Below are 18,167 nucleotides of genomic sequence, written 5' to 3'. Positions count from 1 at the left end.
CTCCAGCAATTTTTTTTTTTTGGGCAATTTTCATCAATATTGCATATAGGAGCAACTCAAGCATTTGATATGAAATCTTTCGCATATTTAGGATTGGATGAATCATAAACATGATTATAGAGTTCCCACAAAAATATGCTACTTCAAATTGCTCATATTTGCAATAAAGAGGTTTTAAGCACTTACAAGAAAAACATATTTTTGCAAGACATTTTCATGTTATGATGCAATCTACACAAGATTGAATCTTTGAAATTAAATGCATGAATTAAGAACAAATTACTTGGAATGATATTGAATTTCTCACTTTGATATGGTCCTTCTCTTGATTCCAATTGAAATTGAAGGGGATTGTCTTCTTTGTAGATACCAATTGAAAGGACAAAATCACCTTCATGAATTTCAATTAAAATGATCTTCTACTTGAAAGGACCTTTATTATGATTAATCAAAGCATCCAATGCATCTTCATTGTACCTAAAACTCATTCAAGTACAATTTGGTCCCCAAACTCATTGGGTCCGAAGAGGTTAGCAAAACCAATATAGCTAAAACTCTTTATGGTGGGGTTTCATCATATGAGCATACTCTCCAATAAGTGGTGCATATTGATATGATATGGAAATGATAACAATTGAAATTCATACCAATAGATATATACCAATTGAACATATATACCGAATGAAGGTATATACCAATTGAAATCAAATGAAAGCTCTATGCATCTTTTAGACAATAAAAACACTTGAGAGAAGCTTACTCTAAATATAGGATCAAAAAGCAAACATGCTATAGATATTAACATTGAAGTCAAACAAGCATGCTCGTCACTTTCAAGATCCGATGAAGATATAATTTGGACAAAAATAGCATATGAGACTTGAAAATACCAAATGAAAGACAAATATCAAAAAGTTGTCCAAATTACATCTAAGTCAAAAAGATCAACAAATTATCATTCATAAAGTTCAACAAATGAACTAAGCAAGATTTGAGCATATGGAGACATGAATAAGTTCCAAACATGCTCAAAAATTTATCTCAAGCAAGTATATTGAAAATGATACAAGCATTGAGATAGCAAGCTTCCAAAGACTCCAAAGAGGAAAGTTTTCTTGAAGAAACAAATATTCCTAACATAGGAGTTAAATGAAATCTTTCACATAGAAGGAAGTTACTTGGAAATAGGAATTGAAACAAAGATGATCAACAAGGATTACCACTTGTATTATTACCAATTGTAAGAAGACAATGGTATATGGAGATACCATAAGTCGGTAATTGCAACAAGGCATGAATCAACTTTCTTTCAAGAAGCATGAAAGAAGGATTTTAGAAATTGAACACATTCTTCACAAAGTCAACTATTACAAGAAAATACAAATAAAAACAATAGTTGATACAGTTCTGTTGAACTGACCCGGAGTATCCGGTAAACACCGGAGACTCTGGGTGGCACTTAGTCGCCACACAGAAAAGACTCGAAAACTTGCCAGACTCTCCGGGTTCTCCAGGTACTGGAGTATCCGGTGAACACCGGAGACTCCGGTCATTTAAATTAAATGCTAACCGAGGGACCCTTGGCGGAGTCTTTCTTGGAGACTTCGGCCAAAAACATTTTCTTCCTGGAGTATCCGGTGAACATCGGAGACTCCGGTCTTTTTCTATCAAAAATAAAAACTTAACTGAGACTCTCTGTCGGAGACTCTTTCGGAGACTCCGGCCAAAACACCAACCACCGGAGTATCCGGTGAACACCGGAGACTCCGGACAATTAAAACAATTATTGATTTGATCCGAATGAGAAATGATTCAAATTAAAATCTTGAGATTGAAAAGATCACTAGATAGATATCACGAATCTCAAGTTTCAATTTAAACCAAAAGCGGATCAATTAATGGATTCTTACAAAAATGAGCTTTATATGAGCTTGAAATACCACATAGATGCTAGATAAACAATAATATCAATTCTAAATGGTATTGCTCAAATGTTCACAAATTATGGGTATTTAAGATGCATAAAGCATAATACTCCCCCATAATGTGATAATCCATTAATATCTCCAAAAGAAAGCCAAATAGAATTCAATAAGACGAATAAGATCAAATAAGACTCAAAACCACAATCAACATATGAATGTGCAATGCATCCTACACATACTAGTTGGCAGGAAAAGCTAGATGCACTAGAAACAAATTCATAGCACACTTAGCAAGCAATCAAGACATGTATAAATATGAAACGAGTAAGCATGGCAAGATTGCACTAAAGTATACACATACTAGCATAAGCATAAGCTCTAAACAAGCATAGATACATAACCTACACATGCAAAGAGCTAGAAACTTCCAGAAAAAATGTAGAACAATAAATCTAACACAATGAATAAGAATATAAATTTAAGACATTGTGTTAGAGAGTTACCTTCATAGTGACATTGGATAATAATAAATATAATTCCACAAAACTTGACTCTTTAATCAATTAGATAAATCTTCAAATAATTAGCCAAGTCTCCAATGCCCTCTATTTTACCAAGAGACTAAACACAAATTTTACTTGAAGAAATATTAGTCTCAAAGCACGAAACATAGGATCAGCTCCCCATATATATATGTTGTGCATCCAAGTACTTGAATTACTTGTAACATACACTTAGTTCATTTAAGAATCTAGAGGAGTTTACCCTATATTTTGAGTTAAGGCACAAAGAGAATTTACAAAGAAAATACTTGTGCTAAGAATGAATTTACAACCATGAGATAATGTAGATTACTATAAGATGTGAATTTGCTTGGCAATCTATTATGTGAGAAGCTTTATTGGGTATAAGCTCTTGTATTTGAATAGGGTATGTATTTATTTGACTTGAGCTTTATTCTTCTCACTTCATTTCTTGTGATGTGATTGAGTTCATTTTTCATAGCCATCATAAAGTATCCATTACCTACATTATTAACAAGATCTTGCTCTACTAGAGAGCCATTAAAAGCATCATATTACACAAAGTATAAATTTTGCTCAAATTTTACCTAGCCACATTCAAGTGCTCACGACCATGAAAAATTGTGAATATTTGCATCTATGCTAAGCTAAGTGGCTAGATAGCTCAAGTTAGATACTTGTTACCAAGATGTCATTGAAGATTGAAATAAAGCAATAATCCACACTCTTGACACTTCTTTCCAAATATCATGAGAAAGCCCAATTTGAAAGAGTCTTGAGATGAGATGTTCAATATAGTTCTTCTCAAGTAAACCAAGTCTTCAATTCATCTCTAAGTACCTATTTAGCAAATTAACCACTTTGTAGTACCCAAACTATGTTGGGTCCTATAAGGTTAGTCACGAGAGACTTAGGCACCCAAATGGCCTTTAATTTATCATGAGGTGAACTAATCACCTTAGCAACATAAGTACCACTCTTAACATTCCTAGACAAATATTGATCATTATTGAATGAGTTAGGCTTAGAAATGTTACCAATGGGATAATTTTTACCAATATGTCCCTTGGCCCGGCAAGTGTAGCAAATGCGGTGCTTGTCCTTGCAAGATGCCTTCTCATCTTGCTTCTTGCTTGCTTCCTTGCCGGTGAGCTTCTTCCTTAATGACATAAGACCTTCATTCTTCATGTAGGGGCATGATGCAATTTCATGTCTCTTCTCATTGCATCCATAACACTTCCTCTTGCTTCTTCTTGTTTTCTTCTTTGCAAGTGTGGTCTTGTCATCAACCTTGTTGGAACACATAGAGGCATAGTGTCCCATGCTTGAGCACTTGAAGCACTTGACATGAGCTATCTTCTTATTGGATTTTGCTTCAAGTCCATGATCTTTGTGCTTCTCACTTTTCCCTTTGCTATCAATATTATAAGCAACACTAGGGAAAATATTAGCTTTAGAGCAACAAAGATTAGTAGGTAATTCATCATTGGATATAGAATTGACATTAAATGAATTGCTAGAACTAGCACATGTTAAATCTACATTATGTAAAAAATATGTGCTAATGTCCACATGAGGTTTATAGGATTTTACCGTTGTTACCACAACCTCATAAGCTATTTCTAGCATGGTATGTGAGTCCACAAGATTTTCATGAGAGTACATAAGCTCATCATGATTTTCTTGCAAACCCACATGCTTGCTCGTGAGCTCTTCAAGTTGAGCCTTTAGCTCAATATTTTCTTCTTGCTCGTGAGCTCTTCAAGTTGAGCCTTTACCTCAATATTTTCTTTCTCCAAAGATGCTACATAAGAGTTAGAGTTAGTAGCACAAGCATTATCAATAGGAGAAATAGTGGATTTGTCCTTAGATAAAACAATGCAATTAGGACATGATTTTTCTAAATCCACTAGAGGCATAACATCTAATTTATTAATCAAAGAAATATGCTTAACTTTAAGATCCCTATAAAGATTAGACAAAGAATTATGGTATTCTTGAAGTTTTTCATATTTCACATTTAAGACCTTAAGCTCTTCTATTTTCTCAATGAGGAATTCCTCTTGCCTCTCACGGCTTTCTTCTAAGCCTTCCATAGTGATCATGAGCTTGATCATTTTAGACATATTCTTTTTGCTCAAAAGATCAAACCCGAGCTCATCACCATCACTAGCACTAGAACTAGCTTTAGCATTATTAATCTCACTTACAGATTTTCTTTTACCTTTTGCCATAAGGCACAATGGAGAATCGATGTGAGGGGATGAGCACCTTGGAGAAGTGGATGCTTCACTTCCAAGTTGAGGACAATCCATACTATAATGTCCGTGTTGGTGACAAATATAGCAACCTTGACTTGTCCTTGATTTTCTCCTAGATGAAGTGTTCTTGTTGATTTTTGTTGTAGCTTCTCCACCTAGGCTTTGTCTCTCATAGACTTCTATTTCCTTCAAAATGTTAGTCTCACAAGTACTAGTGGAAATAGATGCATCGCTATGAGGACAAAGAACCATATCATCATGATAAATAGGCATTCTTGCACTAGATGATATGCAAGGGTTAACAATACTACTAGAAATAGAAAGCTCATTGCAAGTGTTGTTAAAGTCCAAAGGAGGGATTGGATACTCACTTATCACACTCACCATTTCATTACCTTGCTCGTTGTTAAATGTTGGTGAAGTGGATGACGAAGTGACATCCTCTTGGACAAAGGAGAAAGTCATTTGGTGCTCTTCATGGTGTGATGATGAAGTAGAGCATTCCACAAATGACGTCTCTGGAAGAAGTTCTTCTTCATCACATTTGGGCTTGTCATATCTTTCTTTAAGAGTAGTCCAAATAAGATGAGCGTCTTCAAGCGGCAAGATTGATTCAACAACATCCATGCTCAAATCATCAAATAAGACATTAGTAGCTTGAGCATTGAGATGTATGCATTTCTCTTCCTCTTCGGGTGATATAAGTTTATCATTAGGAGGAGAAATGCTCATATCTACAACTCGCTCTATTTGAGGCTCCATGGCCCTAAAGATATTAAGCATGCGAGTACTCCAATCACAATAATTAGAACCATCTAAAAGGAGTGGCTCTACGTGCACTAATCCACTAGTCGACATCTTTACTCTCTAGGCGGTAAAGCCCGAAAAGAGAGACTTGACTCTGATACTAATTGAAAGGACAATGATGTTGCCTAGAGATGGAATGAATAGGCATTTTTGCAAAAATTCGTCCCCTTTTACCGTTGGTCTAAATTTGCAGCGGAATATAAACTAATGGATTTTTCACAACGAAAAACCTAAATATACTAGGCTCAACTAGTGCACAATTACCCTAAATAAGTATGAAAGTTTACAATCCTAGGGTAACAAGAATTACTCAAATCTAGCGAAAGATGTGCAATAAGACTTAAATTGAAAAAGGCTGAAAACACTATTCATATGCCTGAAATTACTGTTTATCCGGATACTCCGGTGAAGACCGGAGTCTCCGGGTTATACAGGTCCGGAAACTCTGGTAAAGTTCGGATTCTCTGGATTCTATACAGAACTGAGCCTGAAACTGAATAAAAAGGATGGGTAGAGAGTTCTAGCTCAAACCAAGTGATGTCGTGTGTTCCCGGAGATGATTTCAAGTAGATCCACGGAGAACCTACACTCAAATACACACAAACAAGTAGATCGAGCAATATGCACAAAAAATTGAACAAGAACTCAAAAGTAAAGAAACAAGAGAGGAGACACAAGATTTGTTTCCCGAAGTTCAGATTCACCACCGTGAATCCTACATCTCCGTTGAGGAAGCTCCAATGAGCCAGATCTCTTTCAACCGCTTTCCTCAGTCCACTCTTGATTTCTTCCCTTGTGGAGGCGAAATCGAGCCCTTCACAAACTTCCGCGGCAACCCACAACCTTGCGTGCTCGTCGGCGACGCCTAGCCGCCTAGGAGGCTTCACCTCCAAGAGTAATAAACACGACGACGAACTTCTTGCCGAGAACTCAAGTGCTCAAGATTGGATTTTAGCTTACTTGCACTCAATCTTCCAATCTCTCAACCCAACTCACGTTTCTTCTCAAATCACACACTAGAATGGAGTGGGAGAGGTTCTTTTGGCTCTAAAAAGTGTTTCTTTCGTGCCCTTACAGCTGCCCCAAAGGATGGGCTGAGTCGGGTATAAATAGCCCACTTCAAAAAACTAGCCGTTAGGCTCTTTTCTGGACTTTACCGGAATATCCGGTCTACACCGGAGTCTCCGGCCACTCCAGGTACCGGAGAATCCGGTCTTCACCGGAGTCTCCGAGTATAGCACATCTGAACTCCAAAAAACGGGGATAACTTTTGATCCCGGAGTCCGATTTCGACGATTTTGGACTCTATGGAAAGCTTATTCAGAGGGCTACACATCCCAACTTAATTCATGACCTAAAACACATATAATCAAACTAGAAACACTCCAAAACCTATTTTGGACACTTCTACACTTTCCGCTTCGGACTTTTAACAAGAAACTCTCACTTTGGGTTTGGTTGGGAACTCTTGAGCACTGAGACGCGATAATTAGCTCACGTTGCATCCCTCTTAATAGTGCGGCATACCTATACTCAAATTCAAAGATAAAACTCGTTTAAACCACTTTGAGCATTTGAAAACTTTCAAGTACCGCTTCTTTCTTTCAAACCTTGAGGGTTGCCAACTTCCATATATTCTTCACTTGATTCTTCATATGATTGATGTGAATCATCCATAGCTTCCCATAGCCTCGCACGGTCCATCGGCGTAAAGCCTTTACTCGCTCTTCACCACCGCCTTGATCCTTCGGCGCCAAGCCATTTGCTTGCCCTTCACCATGGATGGTCCATCGCAGCCGAGTCTTGCTTGCCCTTCACCGTCTTGCCATAGAAAACTACTTTGTATTCGACATTTTCAAGGAATTCATTTTATCAAATATGGAGTCCACTCTTGTTCTTCACCCTTGGCATATATAATTTCAATTCAACTTATGCCTTCTTATGGATCCTAACCCCAACTCACTCTCAAGCACAAAGCACATGGGTTAGTCCATAAAACCTAAATGACAACATTTATACCTTAAGTTACTTGATCTCTACAAGTAACTTATTAGCCTTCATGCATATTGTCAATCTTCATATAGAACCTAACCCTACTCATTCTTAAACACATAGTACACGGGTTGGTTCATAAAACTCTATTGACAAGTCATACCTTTAGTTACTTGATCTCTTCAAGTAACTTAGGTTTCAAACTTACTGCCAGTCTTATTGAGCTTCTTCTTCTTCTTATGAGCATCACTAAAATCTCAATGACTTTTGATGCAATTTTTTGAACTCATGGCATTTCTCAAAGAATCCATGCTTCATCATTTATGCATTTCCTATGGAATAACCCGAGCATCACCTAGAGCTTATTCATCTTGATGCATTTTCATTCTCCCCATTCACTTAGAGCTCATGCATATCTCTTCTCCATGCATCACCTATTAAACAACCTACTAACAATCTCAACAACATTGTTAGTCCATAGGTATTGTCATTAATTACCAAAACCACACATAGGGGCTAGATGCACTTTCAATATAGGCATCACTAACATTCCACAAATTTGCTTCTTCAGGAAGGTTAAGAGACTGACATCACAATGCGCACGGGAACATGCCCCTTAACATGCCTTGCAGTTAATTGTGGATCTACAACACAAATAAAAAGCTTCAATTTTATGTATCAGCATCTATATGAAATACAGTAAATAGAATATTGTATTGTGTGATCATTACCATCCAAACGCATTGTGTTTCCACCAACAATAACGGCATCACTTCTGCCACGCAATTCAAATACACGGCCTCTGGATGCTTTGCCACTTACCCAAGAAGCATGCCCACTCCTTGCCGCAATTTTTCCTGCCCGTTGATTGAAGTGAAAAAGGGTGCAAGTTAGACTTATAAACCAATTATGTAAGTAAAAATGTCCAAACTAATATTATCATATTGAGTAAGCTATGCCTCACCATCTGCAGTCATAGTATACTTCAGATTCAGTGGGAGATGACGGCGGAGTGAGGGGTGAGTACTCGAGGGAAGAAGGGGAATACTTGGGAGAAGAAGGTGTGTATTCGGGCGAAGGAAGAGGTTCTATGATCGAACTCAGGTTTGATGCAACCGAGCTTTGGCACCCGGGGGCTTATATAGGCTAACGGGTCAAGAGATGGCGTCGCTTTGTCTCCTGAGCATTAATTCTAGGCGCGACCGCATTATGAACCGCAGACACCAAAGAGACGCTCGGTCATCGAGGCTGCGCCTTTTCAATTGAAAAGACGAAACGGTAACTCTGTTGTTCTCGTGATAGAGAATCTCTTCACCACTACGCGAAAATTCTGCTACAACGGTCCAACTTCCAGGCCTAGCCAGCGATGAGTCTTATCTCCCTCGAACTTTTGTAAGGATGGGATGATATCTTCAGATCATCTACTCGGGATTCTAAACGCCTCTGAGTTCTCAAACAAGTCCTTGAGAGAGGAGTATATCAACATCCAGCACACTTGTACATGTCATGCGCAAAAGCATAGACATCTTCTTTCCACAATCATGTACTTCCATCGAAGCCTTATTCCACGTATTGATAGAGGGCTTGACAATGACTACTGGATAACTACTATATCTGGGCATCCTAGGGTTTTCCGTAATTATCAAGACATATCTATATTTTCGGGAAGATGTCTGGATAAAAGGAAACTACCCGTAAGTACTCAAGGTATTACATGAATAGAAAAGTTTATCTTCGAGGACAAGAAAGAATACTCTAGAAGATGTATGATGTCCCCTATATATGGGGAGGTTAGGGCAACTGCAAAGGACAAGCCACAAAAGACAACTAAAGCTGAGCAAGAAAGTCGTCAACTAGGTTTAGATTTATCTAAGCTAGTCATACACCTCTTGTAATAAACTCAAATTAATACAAGATATATAGAACTTAGAATTTTCCTAAGGAGATTCGAACCTATATAAAAACTTCTATATGCTCTGTTATGATTCTCCTACATGAAGCATCCTTTCTTCATGTGATAAATTTTTAAGATTAGTGGTTGACTAATTGTCGGCAAGAGTATTTATTGAAATGGCTTTCATGAGTAGTGTTGCAGCCATACTGGCATACCGCCACGGTGAAAAAAGTGTGCAAGGACTAGAAGCCTTCATAAAATTTCTTAGCATGCCTAATGGACGCATACACGTGTATGGTGCATGTCATGTGTGTTCACCTAAAAAATAATCTGACTTATCTGGACAATATATACAAGAAAAAAAAAATTCAAAAAAAGGAGAATTCTACAGATACTTGTCAATTTACAGCCAGTACGCAGAATTTTGAGTTCAATTTTTTTCTGTATTAAAATTTCGGATATATGACGATAAATAAAAAAGAGAAGAAAAAAGACATATCTTTCTCTTGTAGATATCTTTCTCTTCAACGTCTTTTGGGTTTGAAGGTAAAGTTTCAAAAGGTGACACAACACTCAATGGACTACATCATCAATTAAATTTTCTCATCATAGTTTGGCGCCACAATAGAGGCCAGATTGCACAATTACACCCCATGTTCGGACTGCTCCTGATAGGTTGCAGGTTGCGTTACATAAACCCAAAAGAACCAAACCTTAACCCAACATTAATCCTTATAGGTTGCTCAAGCAAGTTGCTGTACTTAACATGGCCAGTCCCAAGGGGCGATTTGTAACTTTGTTCATTATTTGATCATTGTTACAATGACTCTTAGGCAATTTCTGTAGCCAAAGCAGACCATAAATCCCTCTCCCACTAAACTAGTTTTTACAATCTAAAGCTCTTTCCTTTTCTTTTTGTAAGAACAAAACTCTATAAAAAAATTCTTACAGAATACAACTTCCATGTTGTACATCAAAGATTCCAAGGGCAGGCTAGAACATTAAAATAGCTGCATATCATTGTTACTAATAAAATCAGGGATTTCTGCCACTGAAATCTCCACCCAGAGGAGATGTTATGTGCGTCAACGGTGTATATTGAGCCAGTATTGTCATCCTTAATTTTAATGCTTGAGGAGCCTGAAATCAAAAAGAGCAAGTGCGGCATGAACTCAAATGCGATGTCATATGTAGAACAAAAAGTTCAGAATAAACATGTTCTCACAGCAACAGGTCTCAAAATGAACTACAGAGATAAGGATAGATTATGCTACTATTTTAGAATTTTCAGCATAAATGACAATTCCGTTGAATGTGAAACTTACAGTTGTAGTCTGTCCAGCCGATAGTTTGATTTTCCAAGTCGTAAACGACTAGTTTATTTGAGAGGACCAAGTCTGCAACGTTGTTCGTGAACATTAGAAACAACATATAGAAGAAACAAATAGGATAATAGTACAAACAGCCCGCACCTCCCAAGAGCACGATATCTTTCCCATCCTTGGTCTGCAGTCCTCCATTCAGGAACCCCACACAGTAAAAATCATTCTGCACAACAAAATAATATATTTACAATGAGCCATGTGATATGACAATAAATTGCACTAATGTGACAATGCAACTTGAATAATAATGGTCAGTCATCTTACAGGAAAAAAAAAGTATCATAAGGAAAACAGCATATCATATTCATGTGATAAGAAATAAAACTTATGACTGAACAAATGCTTGTCAAGACTACATATAATTAAAAGAAAAAGGGAAATCTAAAATTTTGCCAAATTGTTTTATTCCTGAAAATCAATGAGCAAAGCCAGAAAAATTAATCCCAGACCTACTAGAATTTATAGAAGTCAGCTAACGGTCAGCTGATTATCTGACACAAATAACACTTAGGAAAAAAACAGTCAGATAGTAATGCATCGCAACATGAACCAACTATAAGGTGGCATGACGAACAGCTGGTAGTATACTAGGAAATTGCTAAATGCTAAACTAAACAAAGAAGATTAGGAAATTAGGAAATGACATGGGACAGATTGTAGCTATTCTGTCTGTACTCAAGCTTTAGTTACAAGAGTGTGAACTCCACGATTTGGTTATTATTACAGTCGGCGATGATGTGACACCCAGTGAGATCACTAACTTTATGGATCCAATGAAGTGCAGGTCAAAATTCAAATGTGTGTTATTCATCTTTGGAGAAACAAAACAAAACTAGACAAAATGAACTACGGAATTTGGTGCGCTGTGTGTGTGGGCATGCAGCTAAATTCATGCTAAAAAATCACTACTACAAAAATAGTTTCCAGAGGTGAATGGTAACCCATTTACAAAGGGGTTTAGCCACCCGTCTCTGGTCGAAGGTATGTGAAAATAGATGATTTACACAAGCGCAAAAGAGACCGTCTACGGAAACTAATTACTACAGGTGATTCCTTAAACGAACCGTATGTGAAAATCGATTACTACAGATGGTTCCTTAAGCGGACTGTCTGTGGAAATCGATTACTATAGGCGGTTCCTTAAGCTGATGGCATGTGGTCGCCGGTCCCCGAATCGACCTTTTTTTGCCTGAAAAAAGCGGGGGAAAAAATTGCACCCAAGGAACCCCTACAGTTGTTGAGAATTGAACCTGGAAACTGCCCCCTTGTGTGAAGCTGCCTTACCATCCCACCATAGAGTGTTTGTTGATGGCAATATGATATGTTTACGTTTTGCTCCTTATTTACTAAAACTTTAGATGATCATTTGGACATCTAAATGACTTTAAATGAAAAAAATTTATAACTAAAAAGTTGTAGATCTCGTCGAGAGCTACAATTTTCATATAAAGTTTATTCCCATCCAATTTTGTTTGAAAAAGTTATGATTGTTTTAAGATAAGCTGGCATCCATTACCCGAGACGGTTCATAATTTTTTTATACGAAGTCGAATGAAAACAAACTTATATAAAAATTATAGCCCTCGACAAGATATATAACTTTGTAATTGACAATTTTTTCATTTGAAGTCATTTAGATATTCAAATAATCGTTTGAAGTTTTAGGCATAAAAGATCAAAAAGAGTGCATATGATATTGTTATCAAAAAAAGTGCATAGACTAGTACTTCTGTAAGCAATTCTTCAAATCCTCCCGAGTCCCTTGGACTCAAAGACCTTCTAGGAATCTACACCTTCTTGGAGTCCTTTATATTATTAATAGACATCCAAATGGTTGGTCCCTCCCTTATCTTGCATTCCAATCTTGTAGGTCACTACCTTGTCATCTTTTTTCTTCTTGAGAAGATAGAGTCTTTGATCTTCTTCCTATTGATCTTGTTGGAGATAGTAGTATTCTTTTTTTCTCATTGTTCTTGAGTTGCTTATATTAATAGGACTTATGGTAACAATAGCATATGCACTCCTTTTGAACACTTATGTCTGAAACTTCAAACGATTATTTGGACAACTACATGACTTCAAATAAAAAAGATTTCAACTACATAGTTGTAGATCTCGTCGAGGGCTATAATTTTCATATGAAGTTTGTCATCACACGATTTCATATGAAAAAATTATGAATTTTTTAAAATAAGCTATCATCCATTACCAGAGGCGGTTTACAGAAGGAAACGTCTCTAGGTAGTTCATATAAGTAACCGTCTCTAGAAATAACTTTTTACACAGGTGGTTTCTTACGTGAATCGCCTGTGATAATCATCCCATTATCAGAGACAGTTTACATAAGTAACCATCTCTGAAAATGATATTTTACACATGCGGTTTTCTTATATAGCCCATCTCTGGAAATCGTACATTAACAGATGCGGTTCATATAAAGAACCGCCTCTGAAAATGACCTTTACACATGCAGCTTCTTATGCTGCCCGCCTCTGGAAATCACTCAGGCGGTTTGTCATATGAGCCGCCTTAAAAAGGCACTCTAGGTGTCTAAAAAATAATTTTTTTAGTAGTGAATGCGACATCTTAGTTAAAGAGTTAATATAATGAGTGTACTGCAGGAAGGTATTGTTAAATTTGTGTGACAGACGTAACTCTTTAGGAATTATACTCAAGAAGAGCATCAAGTTCCCATGCTTGGATATGTTCCTCTAGCACATATAGGTACAAATTGGTTGACCAAAACGCATATGTATAGAAAACCCCATCACAGTTTGCATAACAGAAAGTAAGGAACTCAAAAGAGGAAAAAAAAATTGTTGTGTCTGCCATAAGAATGTCAGGGGTAGAGTTAAAATTGAGAAGAGACTTACGAGCACAAACCAATACACAGCACAAAACAGAATCGGCAAGCCAAAGCAACAGCTTGACCTAATGTTGTTACTTATATTACTCACAGAAAAGCTGAGAAAAGCTTGGGCTAAGCGGGGGCTCCCACACCCGGCCTCCTGTCCCCACTGTGATCAAGTTGATGAGACAATTCAGCACATTTTGATCTCCTGTGTGTTTGCCCGTCAAGTCTGGTTCACCATCCTGTTAAAGCTTGGGCTGCAAGCTGTGGCTCCTCAGCTGGATGTGACGAACTTCTCAAGGTGGTGGTGCCGTGCTATCAAGTAGGTTGATAAGCAATTCCGAAAAGGGTTTAATTCTCTAATCATTCTTGTGGCTTGGGAGTTATGGAAGCATCACAATGATTGCGTTTTTAACAATTCAACTTCTAACACAGCATGGTGGTGCATTCGGTCGCGGCTGAGGGGTCCCTTTGGTTTGCTGCTGGAGCTATTCATCTTCATGTCTTTTTAGCTGATCTTTAGTTATTGTTGGTCGTGTTTGTTTGTTTGTGTTCTTTTTTCTTTTTCTCAGGCTTTCTTGCCTGGTTTGTTGTTCCTTTTTCTTTGTTCTTTTGTTGAGTTGATCGGATGTATCTTGTTTTTTTTCTTTCTCTATAATGAAATGACATGCAGTTCTCTTGCACGTTCGGGAAAAAAAAAGCAGAGAAAAGAGATGTTATCTTACCCCATTTTGGAATAGATAATCATGTGGGTAAACATTCAGTATAAGGTCCCCCTCAAAATGAAAAGTGATTATGGGAAATCCGTCATCTACACTGCAAAGGAATCGGATGAAGGAGTTAAAAATATACGAAAATAAAAAAACAAAAGAGGCCACATAGGGAGATGATCCTTCATGATGAATGTACAAAAATGCATGTATCAATATAATATATTCCTATATGGAGAGCAGGGGAGTTTACAGGGAACCATTTCCAAGCTTACCTTCCAGAAAACTTGAAACAGCTAAAGTCTTGGTAATTACGGAGGTAGATATCCTGATGCTTATCAAATACCTACAGATGATCAAGAAAATATCATGTGCCGGCCACAAATGGCTGCTCTTCACTACAAGGATTTGTTCAGATACAAGCATTCATACCGCAGCCATCATAGTCTTATAAATTGACTCCGGGAGATAGGCTAACGTTGTGCCGCTATCAATGATAGTACCTTTACTTTCACCTATATCAAAAGTATTTGTTGGAAGCTGCAGCGTGGCACCACCAACAGCAATTGCTTTCAAGTTGACATTGTAATGTGGCCTACATTGTAAATTTTCATAAGGTGTCTCCAATTAAAAGGTGAATGTCATCCATAACAAAATCATGCCTCGCATGGGCATTATGTCAACCAATGTCTGTAGTACGAAATTATAATAAAACTTGTTTGTCCTCGAATCCTAGTCTCCTGCTACTAAACAATGCTTACAGCTGAACTCCAATTTGTCATAGATGGCAATGGCTACGCATACAAGTCAAACAGTAAGACACACGTTGGTGCAGATGTCCTAGCATCAGCAGGGTGCTTAACGGTCAGCAACAAGCAGCTGGCCACTATCATTGTGTGGCTTCGCCATTGCTTTGACACTTATGATGGAGGTGGCCAACAGGGCAAAGTTGAGACCGAGGTCAGTGGCCAGGACGAAATAAGGCTACTTCTTTTTAATTCAGAGAAACAATGACGTCTTGATTTTCTAAATCCAGATATCTCACATTACAGTTAAATCATCAGCTGAAGAGACCACAGCAAAAAAAAGTTCAGATAATTAAACAGTTACAGCAGCACTTTACATGACTTGTACTCCAGTTGGTACTAACTAAACCCCAATTAGTAATACACTTGAAGAAGTAAATGAAGAGAATGGTCGATTTACTATCTACAACAGATGAACAGTATATAGAACTACAAGAACGAGGACAAGGACATTTACTGAATATTTATTAGAAAAACAGAAATAATATAACAGTATCCAGGCTTTAAAAAAATTATACATAATTTGAGAGTACTTCTTTAGTTTTTTATATTTTGGGCGCAAATATATTTCATGCTTCCAGATTAAATTTCAATGGAACACGCAACGTGAGAGTCCTAACCATATTTTGATGTCTAGAAACATTGGTCGAAGCTTTGGATTCTGAATCTGAAGACTCGCTATACCATCAGCCATATTAAAAAGCATATCATTTGCCAATATCAAAGTCTTGACCAGTTTTTTTATGAAAGAAATGTTTTTCCATACTTTTGTCACGCACCAAAAACAGAAATTAAAGGAATCAGCTCTCTCTCTCTCTCATGTAAACAGAAGTATGAGTAGGACACTGCAGTCTGCAGACATGGGCTTCTAGCTTCTTACTGCTGAGAAGCTGGTTCTTAAAAACTGATAAACTGGTTTGAAAAGAGCTTTTTTTAGCTTTTGACGTGCCGAGGAAATGAACTAAAAACTGAGAAACAGGTTAAAAAGAGCTTTTTTAGCTTTTGATGTGTTGAAAAAATAAAAAATTATTGCAAAAATTAATAGCAAAAAGCCATCAACTAGAAGCCAATTTTTCAGTCAAAAACCAAAAGCCTCCTCCACCCAAACACAGCCTAATAGGCATAGCAGGGAACAATGAAATAGACTATCTGAATGAATCAAACAAACACGCTAGTCAAAAAGCTTCATCTGGGGAGCAGCTGAAGAAAGATTCACACAGAGTAGACATGAAACAGAGAGGGACGGGACATCAGAAAGAAAAACGGAGAGGAGGAATAAGTGATTGGAACTATAAGATGACATACATGTTGGGCACCAACGGCGTTGTCTTCACTTTCGGCTGTACCACATTCCCAATTGCAAAAATACCACCACCGTTCACAGTGTCCAAGCAGTGAGCAAAAATCTTTCTCACTTTTCCAGCAGCAGCCAGCTGCGATAGCACCGACGAATTCGATTGACCGAAACCAAGAATCCCATCAAGGGCCTGGTTTGAGGATCCCAAATCCCCACCAAGCTGAGCACCACACCTACAAAACAGAGCCAAAGCGATCAGCTCTCGACATCGCTGCCAAACGAATTAGTAGGAAATACTGGTCTCCACATGTCATTATACTGAAGAACTCACCCAAATGTGACGCTCGCATTGGACGGGGTGGTCTGGCCGTCGCCGGACACCTGGTCGTACTGCAGGAAGTCGGTGACAAAGAACCCGGTGGTTGAGCTCCCGTCTCCGTAGGTGATCCTGAACCGGCATGGCGATGTCGAGGAGCAGGTGGGCGGCACGCCGCCGTAGTTGGCCACGCAGAACTCCTGGTCGCACGCCACCGCGACCCCGCTCCCCGCGGGGTCGTACTGCGTCAGCTCTATCTACAATCAAACCAAAACGGCCGCCAACAAGAACCATTAAGACCATATTGCCCCCAAATGGCCAAATCATCAAGAAGCATCAGACTACTCCCCCAGAAAGAAATCGCAGGTGGGAGCTAGTGAGAAGAGGGATAAGGATGAAGAAATATATACCCCAAGGCCGCTCCGGGTGGGGCAGCCGTCGCAGCGGATGCAGTTGACCCAGAGGATGTCGCTGCCGGTGTCCACCTGCACGTAGTAGCCCTTGGCCGGCGCGCCGATCCCAATCCGCGTGTAGTACAGGCTACGCTGAGCAAAACCCCAATCAGACCAAGAAAAAGCCCGCGCCTCTATCGCTATTATCACCACACCAGAAACGCACGCGCGGCGCGGTGGATGGTCACCTACCCGGTCTCGGTGGGGAGGCCGACGCCGCCGAGGGGCAGGTCGACGGCGCCCAGTAGCCGCCCGTGGCGCCGGGCGTCGTGCCTCCGCAGCGCCGCGAGGTGCTCCCCCTCCACGCCTTCAGCGTCTCCGTCGCGCGGGAACTTGCGGCGCACCCGGAACACGCCGGTGGCGGCCGCAGGTGCGGGGGCGAGCGCCGTCAGCGCGACGACGAGCAAGAAGAAGCTAGAGGCGCGGTACGGCGGTGCCATCGATTTGATCAGTCTGGGCTTGCTTAGCTCGGTTCGTTTTCCTCCTCCTCCGGCGAGCGGCGAGGCGTATGGGTATGTGTACGCGTATGGGGAAGGCGGCGGAAAAGAGGGAAGAGGAAAAGAAGAGGGAATATTAAATTGGCGTTCCTTTCTACTGAACCGTCGGTATTTAAAGCAGCCGCGTGATATGGTATTCTCTCCCACCCCCTCGTGTTCTTTTTGTTTCCCAATTCTCTTTGGGATAATTGCATCCAGCGCCCCTCTGTTTCTTCATATTTAAGGAATGATGCCTCTAAAATTGAAATTTGAACTAGCAGTAATCGCTAGCAACACTAATTAAAAAAAGAATGCTATGATGGTAACTAAAAATTCTCGGTGCTAAAATTGGCTACTAATTTAATACGCCGAATTGTTAGAAAAGAACATCAAATATGTTGGAAAAAACACACTTTTATATTTAATTTAATTTAATTCATAAATATAATATGGACAGAAACATATTGATTG

At 38.9% G+C, this 18,167-nt stretch overlaps 1 protein-coding gene across 1 annotated transcript; it reads right to left on the bottom strand.

Annotated features, from left to right (window-relative positions):
• Positions 1-10,155: 10,155 nt before the first annotated feature.
• Positions 10,156-17,810, bottom strand: LOC133922143 (aspartic proteinase 36-like). The gene is made up of 10 exons (XM_062367340.1): positions 17,413-17,810; positions 17,179-17,308; positions 16,784-17,025; positions 16,461-16,685; positions 14,782-14,944; positions 14,625-14,695; positions 14,365-14,455; positions 10,876-10,951; positions 10,729-10,800; positions 10,156-10,543 (listed from the first exon to the last, which is right to left on the bottom strand). Exons 1-10 carry the CDS (start codon positions 17,658-17,660, stop codon positions 10,377-10,379), a joined length of 1,485 nt encoding a protein of 494 aa, XP_062223324.1. The 5' UTR covers positions 17,661-17,810; the 3' UTR covers positions 10,156-10,376.
• Positions 17,811-18,167: the final 357 nt, after the last annotated feature.

The sequence above is a fragment of the Phragmites australis genome, chromosome 6 (assembly GCF_958298935.1).
Source record: "Phragmites australis chromosome 6, lpPhrAust1.1, whole genome shotgun sequence".
Taxonomy (NCBI): Eukaryota; Viridiplantae; Streptophyta; class Magnoliopsida; order Poales; family Poaceae; genus Phragmites; species Phragmites australis.
The sequence above is the reverse complement of the archived record's forward strand: the minus strand, read 5'-3'. Positions and strand labels throughout refer to the sequence as shown.